Consider the following 19,442-nt stretch of genomic DNA (forward strand, 5'->3'; position numbering starts at 1 on the left):
GCAACGCTCGGCGACACCAATAATAGGCAAGGCGTGGTGGCGCTTTACCGTCATGGGCTATGGGGGAAAAAAAAAACACTGGCTACACATTAAATGTCTGCACGGAAATGGATTGCAGAACTGTCGTTTCTTAAAAGGGACCGGTAGCATGCAATTTGTGTGCACATTGATCTTGTTGTGACAGTAAATGTTTTATGTTTGCCGGTTGGATGAACACGTGGAAGTCTTGTACAAAATTCCACAACCAAAAAGGGGTTATTATTGGGTGTAATGCTTTTATTTAAACACAGCTGCATAGTTAGTATACGTTACACATCACCATGCAAACTTTATACAGGAACACATTTCATCATGAAAACCTATATTCAATGTGGGTGCCCCAAGTGAGCTTTTAAATGATAATTATGCGAGGTGGCTGGGTAGTTGAGCTGGCTGCACTTAGTTCGTGGGTTAAAATCCAGGTTTTTATCCACTCATGATTAAATCGAGTTCCCACGTGTCGCGAGTTGGTGGTCTCGGTCTGGTCACCAATAACTGCAGCAAAATAAATCCATCATCAAATTGTGTTCTGCACTTAAAATTGGCTAAATTAAATTTGCTTTTGACTGTCTGGAAATATGGAAGGGAAAGTGCTCCCTACCCTCTACTGGTGTGGACCATTGGTCACAGGAAGGGATTTTATCTGCTTAAAAACTGTCCAATCTCTGGCACGAAGGTTTCCACTTGTATGCTTTGCCTCATGAGATGACAATAATAGCAAAATTGGTATAAAAAAAAAAAGGAAAACATGTAAAATCTATTACGCGCAAAGCAACCGTCACATTTCTTCCGCCGGTAATTTTTTTGCTTAAGGCCTGTGCGTGCGCTGGTGAGCTTTTAAGTGATGACTCCGCGAGAAGCAGCTGTTGCAAATATCGCACCGGTACGGCCTCTCTCCCGTGTGCACGCGGATGTGCGACTTTAAGCTCCCGCTGCAGACGAAGCTCTGGTTGCAGAACCTGCACTGGTACGGCTTCTCCCCTGTGTGCGTGCGCATGTGGACCTTCAGATTGCAAGACTGAGCAAAGGACCGGTTGCACATCTTGCAGTGGTACGGCTTCTCTCCCGTGTGTATGCGATGGTGGTACTTCAAAAGCGAGACCCACGCAAAGCTCTTCTTGCACACCGTGCACTGGTATGGCTTATTCGCCGACTTAGCAGTCACATTTAATTTTGGCGAACGGGAAGTCGCACCCATTAACATGTAAAGCTGGTTGTCCGATGCATCGGGCTCATCAGCAGCAGGAACTTGCCCATCGATTGGAAAATCCTCTATACCATTCGGGCATTCTTGTTGCCCGATGAAGTGTTGAGTCTTTAGGGGATTGGGCATAAGCAATTCACCCGGGGACATGTCTTGCATCTCTTCTGCTTTAAAGTTTCTTTGCATTTTACCTCCAGTTTTCTGATGCGGATTCTGATGCTGCAGCTGTGAACATGAACCAACGTTGTCAGCGTTTGAAGAAACCACATCTTGTATGATGAACCCTGAATCATCTTCAATTGCACAAGCACCTTTGATGGGGGAAAACCATAAAAATGCGTCATTAACCCTTTGCCGTTCCGATGACGTAATGAATAAAAACTGATGACGTGTGTGGGCGTCGTCAAGAAAAGTGGGCTTGGGCAGTACACTCTGCTAAAGCGGATAAGGGCCATTGGTCGAGACCAAAAAGAGCGGTAGCCAAAGGAGGGACCACGTCCGAGATGACGTCCACCATGGAGATGCAGCAATTAAATAATCTTGTGTGCAGATGCTAGATGGATTTTCCATTACAAGATAGTGACGTATGGTGACGACTTACGAAAGCCTTCACCCAGAAATGGATTGATCATGGCTAACGATTATGAACTACAAACAATACCTATGATACGACTGCAAATATTTCCGTGATATTTAAGTGAAGGGAAAAATGTCAAACTTGGACTTCGATTAGCATGGTTGGCTAAGTACGGTGGCGGAAGAATTTCAACATACATACACACAGAATTTGGCTTTACCTTCAAGGGCCTCCAATTTTATTGAAGACGATGCGTCCACAGCGTCCATAGCGTCCACAGCGTCCGAACCTCCCACGTCTGAAATTAAGTTTTCTCCATCCTCGTCTGCATAAAATCACAATGCGCCAGGAGCTTCATTTCCCAAAACTAAAGTATTCCTTTACATATTAATGCCAGATGTGATATCAAATAATTAATGTACAGATGTGTTGCTAAATCCATACACCACAGAGTAAAACCTCTCAAACCCAGACTCGAGTAACCTAGAATTTGGAGTAAGTCAAAGGCTACTTTAAATCACCACTGATAAATTAACAAAAAAATTACGAATAGAACTCTGACCGTAACACTGTTTGTGCACTAATTAAGTTAGTTTAGTAGGAAAAGGTGTGCGTATGTGCACTGGTCATTCTAAAGCTGAGTAATTGTCTATGCTAGGTGTACTCTTGCTTTTTGAACTTTAAAATTACATTTTGTAAATAAACAAAATGTAAAGCCTGTCGTAAAATATCTTCAGCTTTCCACATCCAGTGAACCACATCCTTCCACCTCTGCATCACAGTGATGAGAATTAAACCGCACGTATTTTTTGTATTTTGAAACTGTAAAAGGTAATTGTAAATATTTAGTTATTTCTGAAGTGATTATTCTGTGGGCTTTTCGGTAAAGCCACGTAGATAGAAAAAATAATAAAAATATCACGACGTTTCGATCGCAACACAAGCAATCGTCATCAGGTGAAAAAAATAGCGAGAGAGCTGCCGAGGCAGGATGTTCTAAAGGTTTGAGATGGGTGTAGCCCAAGGGTCATAAGCGAAGTGGGCTGGGCTAGTGAAGAAATTTGCATGTAAATGTAAGATCGGAGAGCTGAGCTACCTCCACGACGACGAAGCTTCGGAGGTGGCCATTGTATTGTGAGAGCTAGCATGTCAATGTAAGATCGTACAGCCACCGCCACATCAAGGAAAATGAGCAACGGTGGCTGTTAGTGAGACATTTAACCTGTTAATGTAACGCCAGAGAGTCGAAAATAACTACTACACATCACAGCCAGTTATGACTTAACCTGGTTAATAACGTCCTTCCAACGATTGCTCAGTTTGTACCCATCGTCTCGGTTGAGCAATAATTGGAAGGACGTTATTAACCAGGTTAAGTCATAAATGGCAGTGATGTTTAGTAGTTTAATAGTTATTTTCGACTCTCTGGTGTTACATTAACAGGTTAAATGTCTTTACATTCACAGGTTAAATGTCTAACACAGCCACCGTTGCTCGTTTTCCTTGATGTGGCGGTGGCTCTACGATCTTATATTGACATGCTAGCTCTCACAATAAAATGGCCACCTCCGCAGCTTCATGGTCGTGGAAGTAGCTCAGCACTCAGATCTTACATTGACATGCAGATTTCATCACTAGCTCTGCCCACGTCGCTTATGACCCTTGCTTGGGCTACACCCATCTCAAAGCTTTTTCACATCCTGCCTCAGCAGTTCTCTCGCTATTTTTTCACCTGATGACGATTGCTTGTGTTGCGGTCAAAACGTCGTGAAATTTTTATTATTTTTTTTATCTACGTGGCTTTACCGAAAAGACCCAAAGAATGAATTCCTGCAGTCACGAAAGATTTAAGTAAAGATTTATTAAGTTATTGTTATTTCAATATATTCAATGTTAATTGATTGTAAATGTAGTTAAAATTAAGCCATGTATTATTTTGTTTGTAGTTTGCAGGTATCTGCTGAAACTGAAAAGATTATTTCCCCAAATAGTCTGGTTTTGAGAGGATATAATTACCGTTTGGTGTGTAATCATTATTTTCATTCATCGCAATGTTCTCAGGATGGCCAACCAAAGCGGTTGAAGGTGAGCCAGCAGGACACGTTCTCTTGTTATCAATGTTTCCCATCCTCTGTACAGACAACAGCAGCTCCCGGCTCAAGCCGCTGAACAGCGTGAGCAGCACGTCCACCAGGCCTCCCAGCATCACATCGCCAGGGGAGGAAGCGGCGGCATCGTCCCAGCGCGGCGTCCCAGCGTCGTGGTGCTTAGCATCCTGCAGGGCCTTCACCACCTGCCGCAGCACGGCGTAGAAGCCGAAGGGCAGGCGGTCGCGCGCCGTGGCCAGCAGCTCGGCCTGCACGAGGCCGTCTCCGACGCAGGCACACAGGACCCCGTAGTCCCGGATGCCCAGCTCCGAGTCCATGGCTCGGGCCACTTCCGCGTTCACGCCCTGCGTCTCCAGCCATGCCAGGAAATCCCCGCTCGACTCCAGCTGCGGGGAGGCCACTACGCACGCCATCTGGGACACCAACGTTAATTCAAAGGGATTCCTTACTCAAGTAAGCAATCGACGGCATTCATTTCCTCTGGCAGCAAGTAGGCGAAGGTGTAAATCCACATTCAAATGGCAGCGGCAAGTTTTTCTGCTGATAAATTACATCCTAACCATTAGTTACCATTTAAGTGTCTAATGTCCATGCAAATGCAGGGCAAGAATATCAGTCCACTGTCTGTAACCTCTAAACCATAACTTGAACTTCTAATCCTAAGTCCTAGCTCTAACCTCTAATCCAAGCTTTTAATTCCTAATCCTAACCCGTAACTTAAACCCTAACTCTTTACTCTAAGCCACGACATAAAACCCCCTAATCTTACAAAAAAACTGGGTACTTGTCTGTTGCAAGGAATTTGGTGCTATTGTGCTAATCTTATGCAACAACCGAAGCAACATCTCCCTGCATATTTCAATGACTGAATTAGAGAGGACCACTTGCAACCTAAGGACTGTGATTGGACAAAAATACATCTGGTCTATACCGCAATTGAATAAAAACCTTGAGGAACCGGGCCGCACAGCAGGAGGTGAGCGGTGAGTCCACGCGTGGCCCGCCCATTATTTTATTTACCACTTCCATCCGCGCCTCTTTCCCGCCTTGCGCACTTGTCTCAGTCACAGTTTTGGAAAGCCCACAAGCTCTAACCCCTAGTCGCCACAATGAGTAAAAAAACAAACGTTGCTGGAGAGCTTCTTGAAAAGGGGGAAAGACCCAATGATGACCCCCCCCCCCCCGGTTCGTGAAAAAATTGTCTTCCACGAAACCGGTCCCTGGTGCCAAAAGGTTGGGGACCTCTGCTCTAGGGGATATTTATCACTCCTTACGTTAATAAACTGGCCTCAGGGTAGCCACTTGTGAGGTACAATAAACAGGGACAGAATATATCACAATACTAGAAGAGAGAACTGCATGTAAATGTATTATCTTGAGTAGTGGACTTTGCAAATTACAAAGACTGAGACCCTTCACTAGGAGGCCGATCCTGGAATACCAGGATAGGTGGCAACCCTTCCTTTTCCTGGTGGCATTGAGGTAAGAGCATGCAGCTCCCAAGAGGAGCGTTGTGAGTGTAAATCCGTGTTGAGTAGGCCTAACGTCCTTCCGAAGTGGAACAAATAAGTACAGTGCCACTTTGTGAGAAAGCTACAGTTGTCTGGGTTGTGGAAGGATCCTGTCATGGTAATGTGGAATTTCCAACACTGGTTAGGGAATGCCAATGGCGATGAGCACTGCCCTCATTGCGTTGTTTGAGCAGAGGCAATTTGACGTTCACACAATTAATTTTCATACTATTTGGTTCTTTCGGGAAAGTCACATAGGTATAAAATAAAATTCATCAAATCACTACGTTTCGGGCACAACCACAGCAGGAAACAATTGCTGAAGTGGGCAAAAGGGCTGCTTGTAACAAGAGGCTATATAGGCAAGAGAGGGGGCAGGAGCAAGGGAGGAGATATAGAGGGTGAATCCACTGCTGGATAAGGACCCTGCCACGCTGTGCAGGCGTTTTTTTTTTGGTCCGGTTCAATACAGAAAAATCCACGCGACTACGGGAAGAGAGAGACTCCGCAAACTCCAAATATACAGCAGCAGCAGGCGTCAGGGTCGGGAACGAACCCAAGACCTCCTGCATACCAGGCGAGGTAGGTAACATACCGCTATCAGGGCACCCGGTGGTTTCGTCACAGGCTGCACATTTAGACACCTTGCAACGTAACCATATATACATTAAAAACGCCGGCCACCTGAGTTCGATTCCAGGGCACGGCTCAATCAGTGGCGAGCGATATCAGAACCCCAACCACGTGGGCCCTGCCCTTTAACCAAATCCGCGGATTGACCAGCGTGGTGAAGTATGGGCAAACACCCCCCCCCCCAACCCACCATGGTGACCAACATCCAGCAGTAGATTGTGACAGCACGGAATAATTATTGTCGCGACACTAATTCGCAATTCAAGTCCATCAAGTTGACTTCTACCAATTGTGCCTCAAGGCGACCGCACAGTTTTAACACTGCGTAGGCGGAATGACCGTGGCGAAAAATAACGTAAGCATCGCGAACAAACACACGACATCAACTTATATAATGGGTGTATAGCGACACTTATACCCGTCGTTATTTAATTATAATTATTATTGTTATTATTTTGCACAAATAATTAAATCCGAGTTACTTTGTCGTCGAAGATGTGGGTTGGTTGGTGCCCGGAGCGCGGAGGTTGATCGCTCAGCCGCCACCAGCTGATTCAACGCGCTAAGGGACCGTAGCGATTTACCGTCGAAAAATATTACAAAAAAGCCGGCAAAACCACTCTATCGTGTGAGCAATCTCAGTTGGTATGTGAATACTGTACATTATCTACCATCGTTGTGATAAATCGATAATCGCATGCAAATTTGATCTCATGAAAATTATTATGTAGACATAGTTTGAGACATTTACATGTCGAATAACATACAAACTTATTTAAAAAAATATATTCCACTATTGAAATGAAATGTCAAATAATTATTAATAAACTCCTTTAAAATAGTTGTTTTTTTAAACAACGGTTTTATTAACAACTTCGTTTAACTCGCGGTCGAGAAGTACGTCAATGGCGCCTGAGATACGCGGCGCTTACTTTTTGTGCCAGTCGATTCCACCGTTTAGGGACCGCGGCGTTTTTGACCTACACACAAATATATATATAAATAAGGCGTCCATACAAAATGTAAATTGCTTTAAAGTAGCGAATTACAGTAATTTATTACTTGATGCCGATTTTGATACAGGCATGCATTGTCACCAGATCTGAGTACGTGTGCAACATGTGGAATTGATTGGACAACGGGAAGTGGACGAAATTTTAATTACAAGGTTTGACCACGACAGAGGAATCAAGTTAAGTAAAACCGTAGAAAAAGGCTGCAAAGTGGACCTCAAAATGAGAAATAAACTATAAACAAAGCTCACGTACACCACGCTTGCTAAACAACTGACAATATATTTTGTGGGGAAGCAACTGGGGTGCATTCCATGGTCAGAGAGAGAGAGCTCTGATTTATGTGGCCGCGTTGGATCGTCTCGGGATGGTGGAAATTCACCACCAAATCAGATCCTTAAACGATCCGAAGCACCTGCCTAAACGCTCAGACAATGAACTCCGGGGACGATGCTCTCTCTGCGCTAACAGGTCGTTCAGTGGTGGGGGGAAGCGCTCTGTCGGGCTCTGCCCATTGAACGAACCCCCTGAGAAACAGCAATATCGGGAAACTGAACTTACTCATGAAGAGCAGCATTGCAATGTGCCCGGATAACCTTTGTTTGAATCAGAATGCATTTGCCTGCTGTGACTGTATGGCTCAGAAGCACAGGTCATCGTTGAAGAAAGTTGAATTAAAAAAAACTGTGGGATGCGTGCTTTGAATTCCGCTGGCAGAACAAGGCGACACGTGGATGACAGAAGATACGCAGGTTAATGCCCTCAAACTGTGTCTAGACAAGTGGGCTTGGGCAGAACACGTCATGACTGTAGGGGATGATGGGAGTGACAGCCAATGAATGGAACTAATCCGAAAAAAACCCCCATCGATCAAGGAAACCAGGTGATGAAATTAGTTCTTGTGCAGGTGTGATGCCCAATGAGAGCAGGTTATGAAAGAGGCTGCAATTTTGATTCAGTGGGGACAGGAGGGGCAATTATTGGGTCAGGAAACAGAAAAGATAACCCATTTAAAGATCACAACTACGGGAAAAGAGCAAGGCAATGATGGGAGAGCCATTATTATTTTACCCCAGGTAAAGCCCACTGAGCTATATAGCTCTTTTCCAGAAGTGACCTGGCCACACATTTATTGCAGCCAAATACTCTCAAACACAGAGGGAAAACCTGGAGGACCCGGAGAAAAATCCAGGCGACCACGGGGAGAACATGCAAACTCCAAATATATAGCAGGCGTCAGGTTCGTGATTGAACCCACCACCTCCTGCATACTCGCCGAGGTAGTTAACATCTCGCCACCGTGGTGCCCTTAAGGTAGACAGAGCGGGCCAGGAAATTGGAAAGACAAGCCGTTTAAAGAAAGAGGCATCACAGCAGGACAGCACGAGTGTGAAGACAATGAGCTTTTGAGGATGTGAACACAAACAGGGCATTAAAGGGAACTGGCACGGTGGGAGAGGGAATGAAGGATGACATAGTTGAACAGAAGGGATGGAGTTGGCGCTGAAGTGAGAGGAAGAGGTGGAGCAAGGCTCGGGGGGAGAGGGGACGCCGAGGACAGATGGGTAACCATGGGAATGGAGTGCTCTTGGATAATGCAGCACGCTGGCATGGAACACAAAAATATACGGGACAGCAGAGGCAGGACCGCGGAGTGGCAAAATATGGCTCACTTCATAAGACATGCCCATGCACCACATTTAAATTTCGATTTAAAGCTTTCGTGACTGCAAGGATTAATCTTCTTTGGTTCTTTCGGTAAAGTCACGTAGAATGAGAATAAAATAATAAAAGAACACAATAAAATTCTCACGACGTTTCGGCCACAACACAAGTGGCCTTCTTCAGGTGGAAGGAACAAACCTGTCGGGACGACAGAGCTTCAATGAACGTTGTTAAGATTCGTAGCATCTTTTAAGCTGGTTTAGAGAAGTGAGGCACCTTGACAAAGGGGTTTACATATCACACAGGAGAATTTAACATTGAATTAGCTGAGGGATTAGCTTGTGACTGGTCACAGAAATGGCTATGTTAAAGTCAAAGCCTACACATCCACAGAGACACCTAGTACAAATCAAACAGGAGAATTTAGCATTGAAATAACTAGGAGAATTTAGCATTGAAATAACTGAGTGATTAGCTTGTGACTGGTCACAGAAATGGCTATGTTGAAGTCAAAGCCTACACATCTGAGCTATTCACAGTAACCGGGTATACACTACAATATATAATGAATACTACATAGTGAACCAATAAAAAACTAAAATATTAATTATCTCATTGTTATCAATAAACTCTATATATTCTCCAATCAGCTAAGCTACCAACAATAAGTCGTTATAGATCACAATGCTATATGGCGAAAAAATGGGTGGATTCTTACCCTCAACTTTAGCAACACGGATAGCTACGGGCCCCGTTCAGACGGACGAGTTCATCCATGGTCGGAACAGAGGAGGGGGAGAGAGACAGCTGCGAGGCGCTGTTATACTCCATGTTGTAAACCATACCATTAAACGTGGTGTGAGAGGTATTAAGAGTCAATGCCAGCGAAAGAGCTGCGGTCTGAAGGTCATCGTAAAATACAATTAATTAAGAACGGAAATGGTTTAAAACATCTTTACAATGGTTACTAAGCCAGAATCCATCTTCTCGGTTGAAATTGTCTCTGTGCTTGTATATGTGAATGGCCTCATGAACGAATCTCTCATGGTAGCCGGTTGGTTTGCAAAGAACCTCCGTCTTGGAGAAGTCAATGTCATGTGAGCCCACTGAATTATAACAGTGATCTGCCACGGCAGAGAAGTTCGTTCTACCGTGTTTCAAGTCTGCTTTATGTTCGCGGATGCGGTCCGAGATATGTCGTTTGGTTTCTCCAATGTAGCTACTACCACAGAGGCACTTTAGTTTGTAAACGCCCGGGTACTGTATGTCTGGAACAGCATCTTTTACAGATGGAACTAGATCACGGATTTTATGTACTGTGTTGAATCGGACCTGGATCTTGTGTTTATTCAGGATTTTGGATATCTTTTTAGTGACCCCTGCAATGTAGGGTAAGGTGATGGTTTTGAGTGGCTCCACAAGAGGATCCTTCTTCATGACTGGAGTGATGGCTTTGCGGATTGTGTGGTCGGTGTAACCATTAGCCCTGAGTGCCTGGTGTACGTGCTTGAGTTCACTGGTAATGTGTTCCTGGTCGGAAATGCATTGGGCTCTATGGTATAGAGTCTTGATGAGGGAGTTCTTCTGGGATGGATGGTGATGGGAATCCGGTTTCAAGTAAGCATCTGTATGGGTAGCTTTCCTGTAAACAGAGTGGCTCATTGAACCATCATGTCTCCTTTTAATTAAGACATCCAAAAAGGGTAGTTTGCCATCTTTTTCGACCTCCATGGTAAACCTGATGGTTGGGTGTATGGAATTGATGTGGTTGCAGAATTGGTCTAGAGCAGGCTGGCCATGTGGCCAGATGACAAAGGTGTCATCCACGTACCTCTTCCATAAGGTCAGGCGTAGAGTGGCAGTCTGGATGGCGTCAGTTTCAAATTTTTCCATGAATACGTTGGCTACAACCGGAGACCGGGGGGAGCCCATTGGGGTGCCCTCAGTCTGTTTGAAGAAAGTTCCATTCCAGGTGAAGTATGTGTTGGTTAAGCAATGTCTCACCAGGGGGGGTACATCAGTATGCAGTCCTTGATGAACCAGGTCTTCAATGATAGCGATGGTGTCAGGTACCGGGACTTTGGTGAACAAAGACACCACATCAAAACTGACAAGCAGGTCGTCTGGGGACAGGGAAATGCCTTTGATTGTCGATACCAGGTGAGTAGAATTTGGTACCGCAGAGGTGGTTTTTCCAGTGAAAGGTCGCAGTATATCAGCAAGAAAACGTGCCAGTTTATAGGTGGGGGAGTTGATAGTAGAGACGATGGGACGAAGAAGTGTATCTTCTTTGTGTATCTTTGGAAGGCCATATAATCTTGGTGGTCTGGCAGCAGAGGGTTTTAACGAGAACTGTTTGGTCTGATCAATTAATGCTGTTGAATCAGAAATGATTTTGTTCGTTTTGGTAACCAGGCTGTTGGTGGGATATCTTTTTATTTTTGTATAGCTGCCATCGTTGAGTAGTTCTTGAATTTTGTTATATTCTGTTTTGTCCATGATGACAGTGGCATTGCCCTTGTCGGCTGAAAGGACGACAATACCATCTCTCTTTTTTAATTGAGATAATTCAAAACGTTCGTCTTTGCTGATGTTGCTGGGTTGCAACTTAGCGTTTTTGAGGGTTGCAGCGATTTCAGATCTTGCTACCTCTGCAGAGATGTGACTCAAGTCCTTGAGTGCAACGTCGACATGGGCAATGATATCATTAACCGGTAAGTGTCTCGGTGTGACAGCAAAGTTTAGACCTTTAGCTAAAACGGATTTCAGACCATCAGAAATGGAACTGTTACTGCGATTAATTACGACTTTGTTGACGTCTATCTTTTTGGTGTGTGGATCCGATTTTTTGTTGGAGAGGTGATTGAATTTGGAAATCAAATTGTCCCTACATTTGGTCGACATAGTGGCAGCCGAAGAGGTAGTCATATTGTCTACATGTTCCCAATCCGATGTAGACATTGTTGCTGTCAATGTTAAGTGTGATTTGTAGAGTGTCTTGTCTAACTGATCGAGTTTGGTGCGTGTAAGTCTGTGTATGCTTTAACATAGCCATTTCTGTGACCAGTCACAAGCTAATCATTCAGCTATTTCAATGCTAAATTCTATGCTAATTCCTTTGTGAAGGCGCTTTGTTTCTTCTCACACAGCTTAAAGGTCACGATCTGAGCGTGGCTTTTTCGCTCCAGCGCTGTCCTCCAGACAGTCTCGTCCCTTCACCTGATGAAGGCCGCTTGTGTTGTGGCTGAAACGTCGTGAGAATATTATTGTGTTATTTTATTTTATCAATTTATTATTTTATTCTCATTCTACGTGACTTTACCGAAAGAACCAAAGAAGAAGGGGAGGTAGCATTGATAGAATTGGTCTTTGAAGCTGCAGTAAAACCCCGGATAGCCGGACCGAGATGCGGAGTGCTGTGGGGCCTGATTACATAAAAAATTGCAACATAATTCTGAGCAGGCAGCGGTATTTGTATGTGTCTCAGCCATATAGTGGTCGCTAGGGATGACATCATCACTACACCAGCCTAATTAGCTGCCAGGAAAGTCATCCTGATGTAATATGGCTGCCGTTGATGCACCAAGTCCCCACACCCATGCAACAGAGCCCCCGGTGAAGTCAGTTGGTTTTATTTTTTAACAAAGGTCAATTTAACACGCAGCTGGGCATTTGGAGGCAGTCCCTATTCACCGTAAACAAAGACAAAGATCCCCCGTGTAGCCTGTAACAGACTGTCGGGGCAAGTGCTGTTAGCGAGCACCTATGAAGGCCGGAACGGTAAACGAGGGGGTGGGTGGCCAGCACCACGCCCGACCGCCTTTGTCTCCCCAGTGGCGATGTTTACACATCACACCAGGTACTCATTTAGATGCTGAGTAGATCTAGGGGAGGCCCAGGACCGGTTCAAATAATCGTCACTAGGGTGTTGGCCGTCAGCGGGAATCGAACCCGGGTCGCCAGGTTCATATTGCAGTGCGCTAACCGCTACACTATCGCTCACCACACAGACACAGACAGAGACACACACAGACAGACACATACAGACAGACACGCAGACAGACACAGACACATACAGGAGGAAAGATCGGCAGAGTCCTTCTGGAGTGGTGGAGAGAAGCCAGCCGTCCTCAGCGTCCGTGTGACGCCTGCGGGGTGGAGCTGAGAGCGATCGATCAGAAAAAGTCCCCAAGGCAAGCACCTTCCCCAACCTCATTGTGCGGCTGGAATAGTGAGTGGATACGGAAAAGGGAAGCCAATTCAGTCAGCTCGAGCTTAGGTGATAAACGCACTCTGCGACGTGTAGGTGAGGAGAGGAAGGGTGCTGGCTGGAGGGGGCCATACACGGGGGTCCCTATTCGCTCCGGGAAATAAATCTTAGCACAGACTAACTTTGTGACGCGTGGTGTCTGTGTGCGTGTGAAGAGCGGTGGTACAGCAATCGGCGTACGATGGTGTGTGGGTGGCTTTAATCAGTATAAGTAAAAAGTGTGCGCATATTAAGATACCGACGTTGCCGCGCGGTGCGCGTAGCGCGCAGAGATTAATTGATTGCTTCCGAGCGCGTGCATATTAAAATACTTACGGCTGTCCGCGCCGACACGTGTGTGAGCGCATCACCGTATTAATGGCGAGGCACGCGCGAGGGGTGAGTGAGAGGGAGATCAGCCCCAGTGTAATGGGGAGTGGGGCACTAGCCCCCACACAAGCTTATGATGATGTTCCCTTAACGGATGATGTTTATTTGTTGTAGTAGTAGTAGGTGGTGTTGCTGATGTGGATGATAACGTTTTTTTGTTACACTCACGAAAGGCTGTCGATGTTGGAAGCGGCGGCCTCAAAAGGAAATAAATAAAAACCCAACCTGAATCACCAAATCGTTCCTACAGTTGCCTCCTTTTATAAAAAAAAGAAAAGTCATGGACCGCGGCCATTTGACACAAACTCGATTCTGCGGCAGTGTCGATGAAACCCAACACCCAGGGACGCACGTTGAACTTCTTTCGCACAGCACGTAGCCCAACCGTGATAATTATAATCAGAGGTGCAGCGTTGAGTTGATGGGCAATGTTGAGTCTATGGATAGCTGTTAGTCTATGGGGCCGTCCATCAATGACGTCACGCGATTTTGGAAGATTTTTGACCCCCCCCTCGTCACACGGCGTCACAAAGTCAGACCCCCCTATAGGCGCAGCTTTCTTGTACCAGAAAATAAGCTACGCCTTAAACTTGTGGGAGCAATAAATCTGACGCGTATTTGAGGTGTCTTAAATAAAACTGTTTCTTTATTTCTTAGTTGCACAAAAACGAGCGTTTTCTAACGATATATCTTCACCTGTTCACGTACTGTATCACTTCGTCGCACGTACTGTATCACCTCGTCGCACGGTCAAAAGACTGTATCCACTCGCTCCCCATCGGCTCTTCTCATAGCCCCCCGTTTATACTGTAAAAACTGGAAGTGACGTCATGGGTTCAACCAACGGAGCGTCTAACCACAGGGGGGTTTCTACACAGTTGAGATATTCCAAATCAAATATAACCAGTCCGTCAACAAATGTATGACGGATGTACATCAAATCTATATACAGAAATAATGAACTCACTTTTTGTCTTATGGCTCTTACATTACTAGCCCCTAATTGGCTAGGCAGGGAACATACCAATTACTCTTAACTTTAACCTTAAGAGCCACAAACTCTAAATAATAATCTTTACTTATAACAATAATAATTTATTGTATTTCTGCCACTTATTGGCTTTCTTGAGCCTTCTCTTTATCTTATCCATGTACTTTCATGCTGCTTCTTGTAACAGATAGAGCTTTTTAAAAGGTCGCTCTAGTGTGCTGAACTTCGTTTTAACACACACACACGACAGACTGAATTGTTGGAGTCTGGCATGCTTTTGATAATTCTTCTGGCTGAAGCGGATTAGGTCGATCTCAGCCTGGGTCCAATGTTCCACTGTAAGCAGTTCCTTTTCCTTTGAGTTTCTGCATGCACTGCTTGAGAAGTATATTCTGCCTCTCGGGGTTACTTTCAGCCTGCCTGATTGTAGCTCGATACTCTTTTATTTGATTCCTTAAATGCAGCAGAATCACTTTCAGTTGGAAAAGCCATGCCATTGCTCTCTTCAGATGATACCAACTTGAGTAGTGATTGACAAGTCTGTTCACTGGATTAGAGTTATCTTTGATACTGAGGAGATTGACTCTTACCGACTTCTTTATGTCATCATCATCTGAGTTTTGACTCATTTGAATTGGTCGTTCTGGCCATTCACCAGGAATTTGGGTCCCTGAATCCATTTTTAACTTTTTATGAAGTTATCAGCTTTCAAACCTCTTGAAGCATGATCTGCTAAGTTTACAAAGGTATTGATATACTTCCAATGGGTCGGTTTTGTGGCCTCACGGATTGTAGCGATCCTGTTTGCCACAAAGGTCTTGGAACGAGTGGTTTCATTCTCTATGTACTTCAGCACTGCAGTGCTATCCATCCAAAAGATAGGCTCTTCGAGCGGCACTTGATGTTCTTGTCTGAGCATCTTATCCACCTTTATGGCTCTTTCTTCTTCTGTGATAGACGGTATGACAACTCTGCTGTTGCTTACCCACTTTGTCAAGTTGAATCCCTTACTAGAACACAAAGTTCGGAGATCTCTTGACAGGGTGACAACACGGTCTTCAGATGACACAGGCTTCAAGCAGTCGTCGTTGTAGACGTTTCTGCATACTATGTCAACCGCCTCTGGTGTTGACTCGGTTCTTCCATCTTCGGCTGTTCTTCTCAGTGCATAGGATGCACAGCTGGGTGATGATGTGGCTCCAAACAGGTGTGCAGTCATTCTGTACTCCTCTGTGGCTTGACTCAGGTCGCCATCGGGCCACCACTCGATGTCCGCCATCATACCCAAAGTTCCTTTCCAAATCTGGTCAACACACCATTGAGAGTGTTGGCGAGCTTCGGTCTTTGGAGAAACTGCTCATTCAATGAGGTTCCTTGGTATGTTGCAGTGCAGTCGAAGACTACACGGATCTTCTTTTTCTTCGGGTGGTACACCCCATGATGAGGAATACACCACACTCTTCCGTCTTCTCGTTCCAGCTGCCTTTTGGGCACTTTCACAGCAAAGCCCTTTGCAGTGTCTCTCATGAAGCCTTTGTGGTGCTCATGGAAATCTGGGTTCTTGCTCGGCCTTCTCTTGAGACTGCTGATGCGCTGCCTTGCAACGCAGCAGTTGTTCAGCATTTCCATCTTCTCACTTCTCAATGGCAAACCAGTGGTATAGTATCCATCGACCAGCTCAGCTGACCTTGTCACAGATTGCATGAACTGATGGTTGTCTTGTGACATCTCTGGTTTGTCCTCGCAACTGCGTTCTGAGAAGTCTGTGTTGTATTGTTGGATTAACAGTTCTTCAATGTTTGAGATGGAGATACAGTTTGCTGTGAAACGTTGCCATTTTCCATTGGCATCTCCTGTTCTCAAAAGTCCGTTCACTACCCAGCCAAGAGTGGTCTTGATTGCGTAAAGTCCATCACCTTCACTATTTATCACCTTCCATGGTTCCAATGCTTTGTGTGCATTAGTTCCTATCAGCAGGCCTATCTCTGCCTTAATGCATGGGAGGTGCACTTCTCTCAGACAGGGCCATCTCTCGACATTATGCTGTAGTGGTATGTTTTCTTTCTTCACTGGAATGTCACTGTGGGTGAAGACCTTTGGCAGGTCAATATAATCTCCCTCCTCAAGTCTACTCACTTCCAGGTCTTACAGGATATAACCGTGTACCGACTCCTCCTGACCCATGGTTCGCAGAAGGATTTCAGTCTTCCTGCCTCTGACGTTGAGTTGTTTCCTCAGGGTTTCAGTACAAAACGTTGCTGAACTCCCTGGATCCATGAATGCGTATATTGTATACGTGGGTGTGTGAAAATTTGATGCAAATAATGAAAAGTAAATGAAATTTGAAATTTGCATAATTAATCCAAAATTATGTTAATTTGCGCAATTAAGCATATAAATTATGCTCATTCGAGAGGTAGTCATATTAAGTTATACAAATGGGTGTGGTTATGTGAATGATAGCCTTTATGATAATCAGGCCCCGCCTTGTTGACAAGGTGGTGTTATCAATCGGGATAATGCAATCAATCGTATGCAGTTATGCTAGTGTCAACTTGGCTTCGTTGTCTAACTTCGTATTATCGATCAGTATAATACAATGATCCTCGCTTTGACATTCATTGAGTGGAGTAGTGTGTTTATGTCTTAAGTCCCAAGTTCATATCTCACTTTAACATTTACTGAGTGTGGATTAGTGTGTTTATGTTAGGTCGCCAAGTTCATATCTCATCGCAGAACCAGATCTTATGCATAGATTTCAGGAAAGAATCACACGACCACTTCTGCATTAATCAATTTATTTCTAGTTAAACCTTAACTCTAAAAGATACAACTCTCGGCTTGGAATTACAACACCGTATCAACACAGTCTCATCAATGACTGCGTGGTTTCACTTTGACACCAGCACCTGTGGTTAATTCCACCGTGTAAAGCGAGCTGTTGGTGAGAGAGAGAGTCGTTAAAACATGCATATGCTAATCTAAATAAAAACCTTAACCTTATAATAAACGATTATACTTGAATTGTTCACGCAGTACCGCACTTATTCATAGATCCATAAGCACCCCTTATCACGTTGTTAGCACATTAGGTCACGGAACAGTTGAGTATTCTGTAGAGTACGCGAGTATGTGCGTGATCAGTAACGAGAAGTACTTAAAGATTATATGACGATATTAATACGAAAAAGGCGATCAAAAACAGTTATTATTCCCAAAGGCACAAATATCTCAACAGATCCATCGGGTAGATTATATGATTACCGGAATGGCTTAGGGTGAGGGGGTGTGGTGGGGTGTGCTCTCTCCCCTGATATCCTTATCTTGGACTAACGTTTAATTAATTGTGGACCAGATCGCCTGATAAGGAAGCCGGTTGGAAACGCTACCCCCCCCCCCCCCCCCCACGTGAGCGTAGCTCCGTGGTGAAGGTGTCAAGGATTCATTCGTATTGATGGATCGGTTGGTACTTATGCGATTAGAAGTATAGCCCAAAACGAAATGTTAAGGAGGAAATATTACGAATATACTTATAAACGACGGAGTGTTCACTCGATCTGCCGCGATGCCTTCACAGCCACTGATGGCCTATGGACTTGAGTAATGGCGTCTGGTTAAGGACCCGTGTATGTTTGAGTGATATGAATTGTTTTGAATAGTCAGTGTTTGGAGTTGAGTCTTTAGGTCAAACGAACGCCTGATTTGTCGTGTAGTGGAGCAGTGTGCGTCATACGTATCAGTTGATTAGGCTCGGCCCACACTGGTTGACGTAGGCTGACCAGCTGACACGTTGTTGTAGTTGCGATGGCCCGTCGGTAGATGGCGCACACAGCACGCTAGCAGCGTGCGCGGGAGGTGAGTCGGCTTGGCAGCTGGCCCACGTTGTTGTAGTTGCGATGGCGTACACAGCATGCTCGTAGCGTGCGCGGGAGGTGACGTCGGCTTGGCAGCTGGCCCACGTTGTTATAGTTGTGATGGCGTACACAGCACGCTCGTAGCGTGCGCGGGAGGGGAGTCGGCTTGGCCCGGTTGCGCAATCGGCGCGGGCGATGCACGTTCGTAGCCTCGTCACTAAACAGCGACCCTCGCCACCCAGGCGGGCGGCAGAGTCCTCCGCGTCAGCAGAGGCCGACCCACGCAGGAGCGAGTTGAGCTGTCAAGCGGGTCTTGCCCGCCTGCAGATGAGATGGGGAGCCGCTCCGATGAGTTGAGCCCCGATGGGCCAGCTCCGGTGAGCCGACCGAACTCAACTGAGTTCCGGACGAACTGAGTTGAGGTGATGAGCTCCTTGCTGAGCAGCTGAGGAGCTCTGTTGAGGAGCCCCGTTGATGAGTTCCCCCGAACTCTTGCTGATGAGATGGCGAGCTCAGCTGATGGGCTCAGCTGAGCTCAGCTGAGTCGAACCGGACTGCGATGAGCTGGCCGAACTGAACTTTCAATGCGGCAGCGTCCTCTTTTATGCGAAAATCCTTCCTCCTGACTCCTCCCCACAAGGTGGGGCTTCTTTTGGATTTATCGGTGTGTCGTGGTCTGGAGCGTGTGTCCGTATGTGTGTCCTTGTGTATGTGTATCCTTGTGTGCGTCATTTACGGCCTTGTTCTATTGATTCCTCTTTCCATGGACCATAAAAAACAGCAAGTGTTACATATCGTCTCAAGGCGTCTTTGTCTGTGTTGCACAACCTGGAGGGAGGGGCGATGTTCCCTCATATGACCTTTACCGACGCACGGAGAATGGTTAAGTTTTTTTTTTAAACATTTTCATCACAGACTTACAGTTATGATTCTGCACGTGACTCGAAGGTCTGCTGTGTTTGCTGTGTTAGTCTTCCATCGTGGCTCTTGACTTTAGCTCCATGGAAAGTGCTCTCTTAAGCATATGTATACTCTCATCATGTACGGCAGGGAGACAAAGGCGGCCGAGAGACACTCTTTTTCCCTGGCCCCCGGTTTAACATCGCTCCAGTATGTGTAGTATTTGTTTAACAAGGTTGTGTTTATCGTGTGGTGTGTGCGTTGTTTATTAGGTTTTAACTCTCCCTTGAGCACAGACAGCCTGTGGT

The 19,442-nt window shown here is 45.4% G+C and overlaps 2 protein-coding genes across 5 annotated transcripts in view; both read right to left on the reverse strand.

The window, feature by feature from the left end:
• The window catches only part of LOC116943106 (uncharacterized), an 88,431-nt gene extending 79,564 nt beyond the window's left edge, over window positions 1-8,867 (reverse strand). The window contains exon 1 of the mRNA XM_076069373.1: window positions 6,570-8,867. The gene's annotated coding sequence lies outside the window, so the exon portion shown is untranslated. The remainder of the gene's footprint in view (window positions 1-6,569) is intronic.
• On the reverse strand, window positions 256-18,816 carry LOC116942828 (uncharacterized). 4 transcript variants are annotated; one of them, XM_076069075.1, is made up of 4 exons: window positions 18,114-18,816; window positions 3,837-4,341; window positions 2,041-2,145; window positions 256-1,554 (listed from the first exon to the last, which is right to left on the reverse strand). In XM_076069075.1, exons 2-4 carry the CDS (start codon window positions 4,339-4,341, stop codon window positions 848-850), a joined length of 1,317 nt encoding a protein of 438 aa, XP_075925190.1. In that variant the 5' UTR covers window positions 18,114-18,816; the 3' UTR covers window positions 256-847. The 4 variants fall into 4 exon arrangements, with proteins under 4 accessions (XP_075925190.1, XP_032811065.2, XP_032811056.2 ...); XM_032955174.2 differs by lacking the exon at window positions 18,114-18,816 and adding an exon at window positions 6,555-6,646; XM_032955165.2 differs by lacking the exon at window positions 18,114-18,816 and adding an exon at window positions 6,263-6,548.
• Between the last annotated feature and the right edge of the window lie 626 nt (window positions 18,817-19,442).

This window comes from Petromyzon marinus, chromosome 1, assembly GCF_048934315.1.
Source record: "Petromyzon marinus isolate PM22_M1 ecotype Great Lakes invasive population chromosome 1, UKy_Petmar_22M1.pri1.0, whole genome shotgun sequence".
In the NCBI taxonomy this organism is placed as follows: domain Eukaryota; kingdom Metazoa; phylum Chordata; class Hyperoartia; order Petromyzontiformes; family Petromyzontidae; genus Petromyzon; species Petromyzon marinus.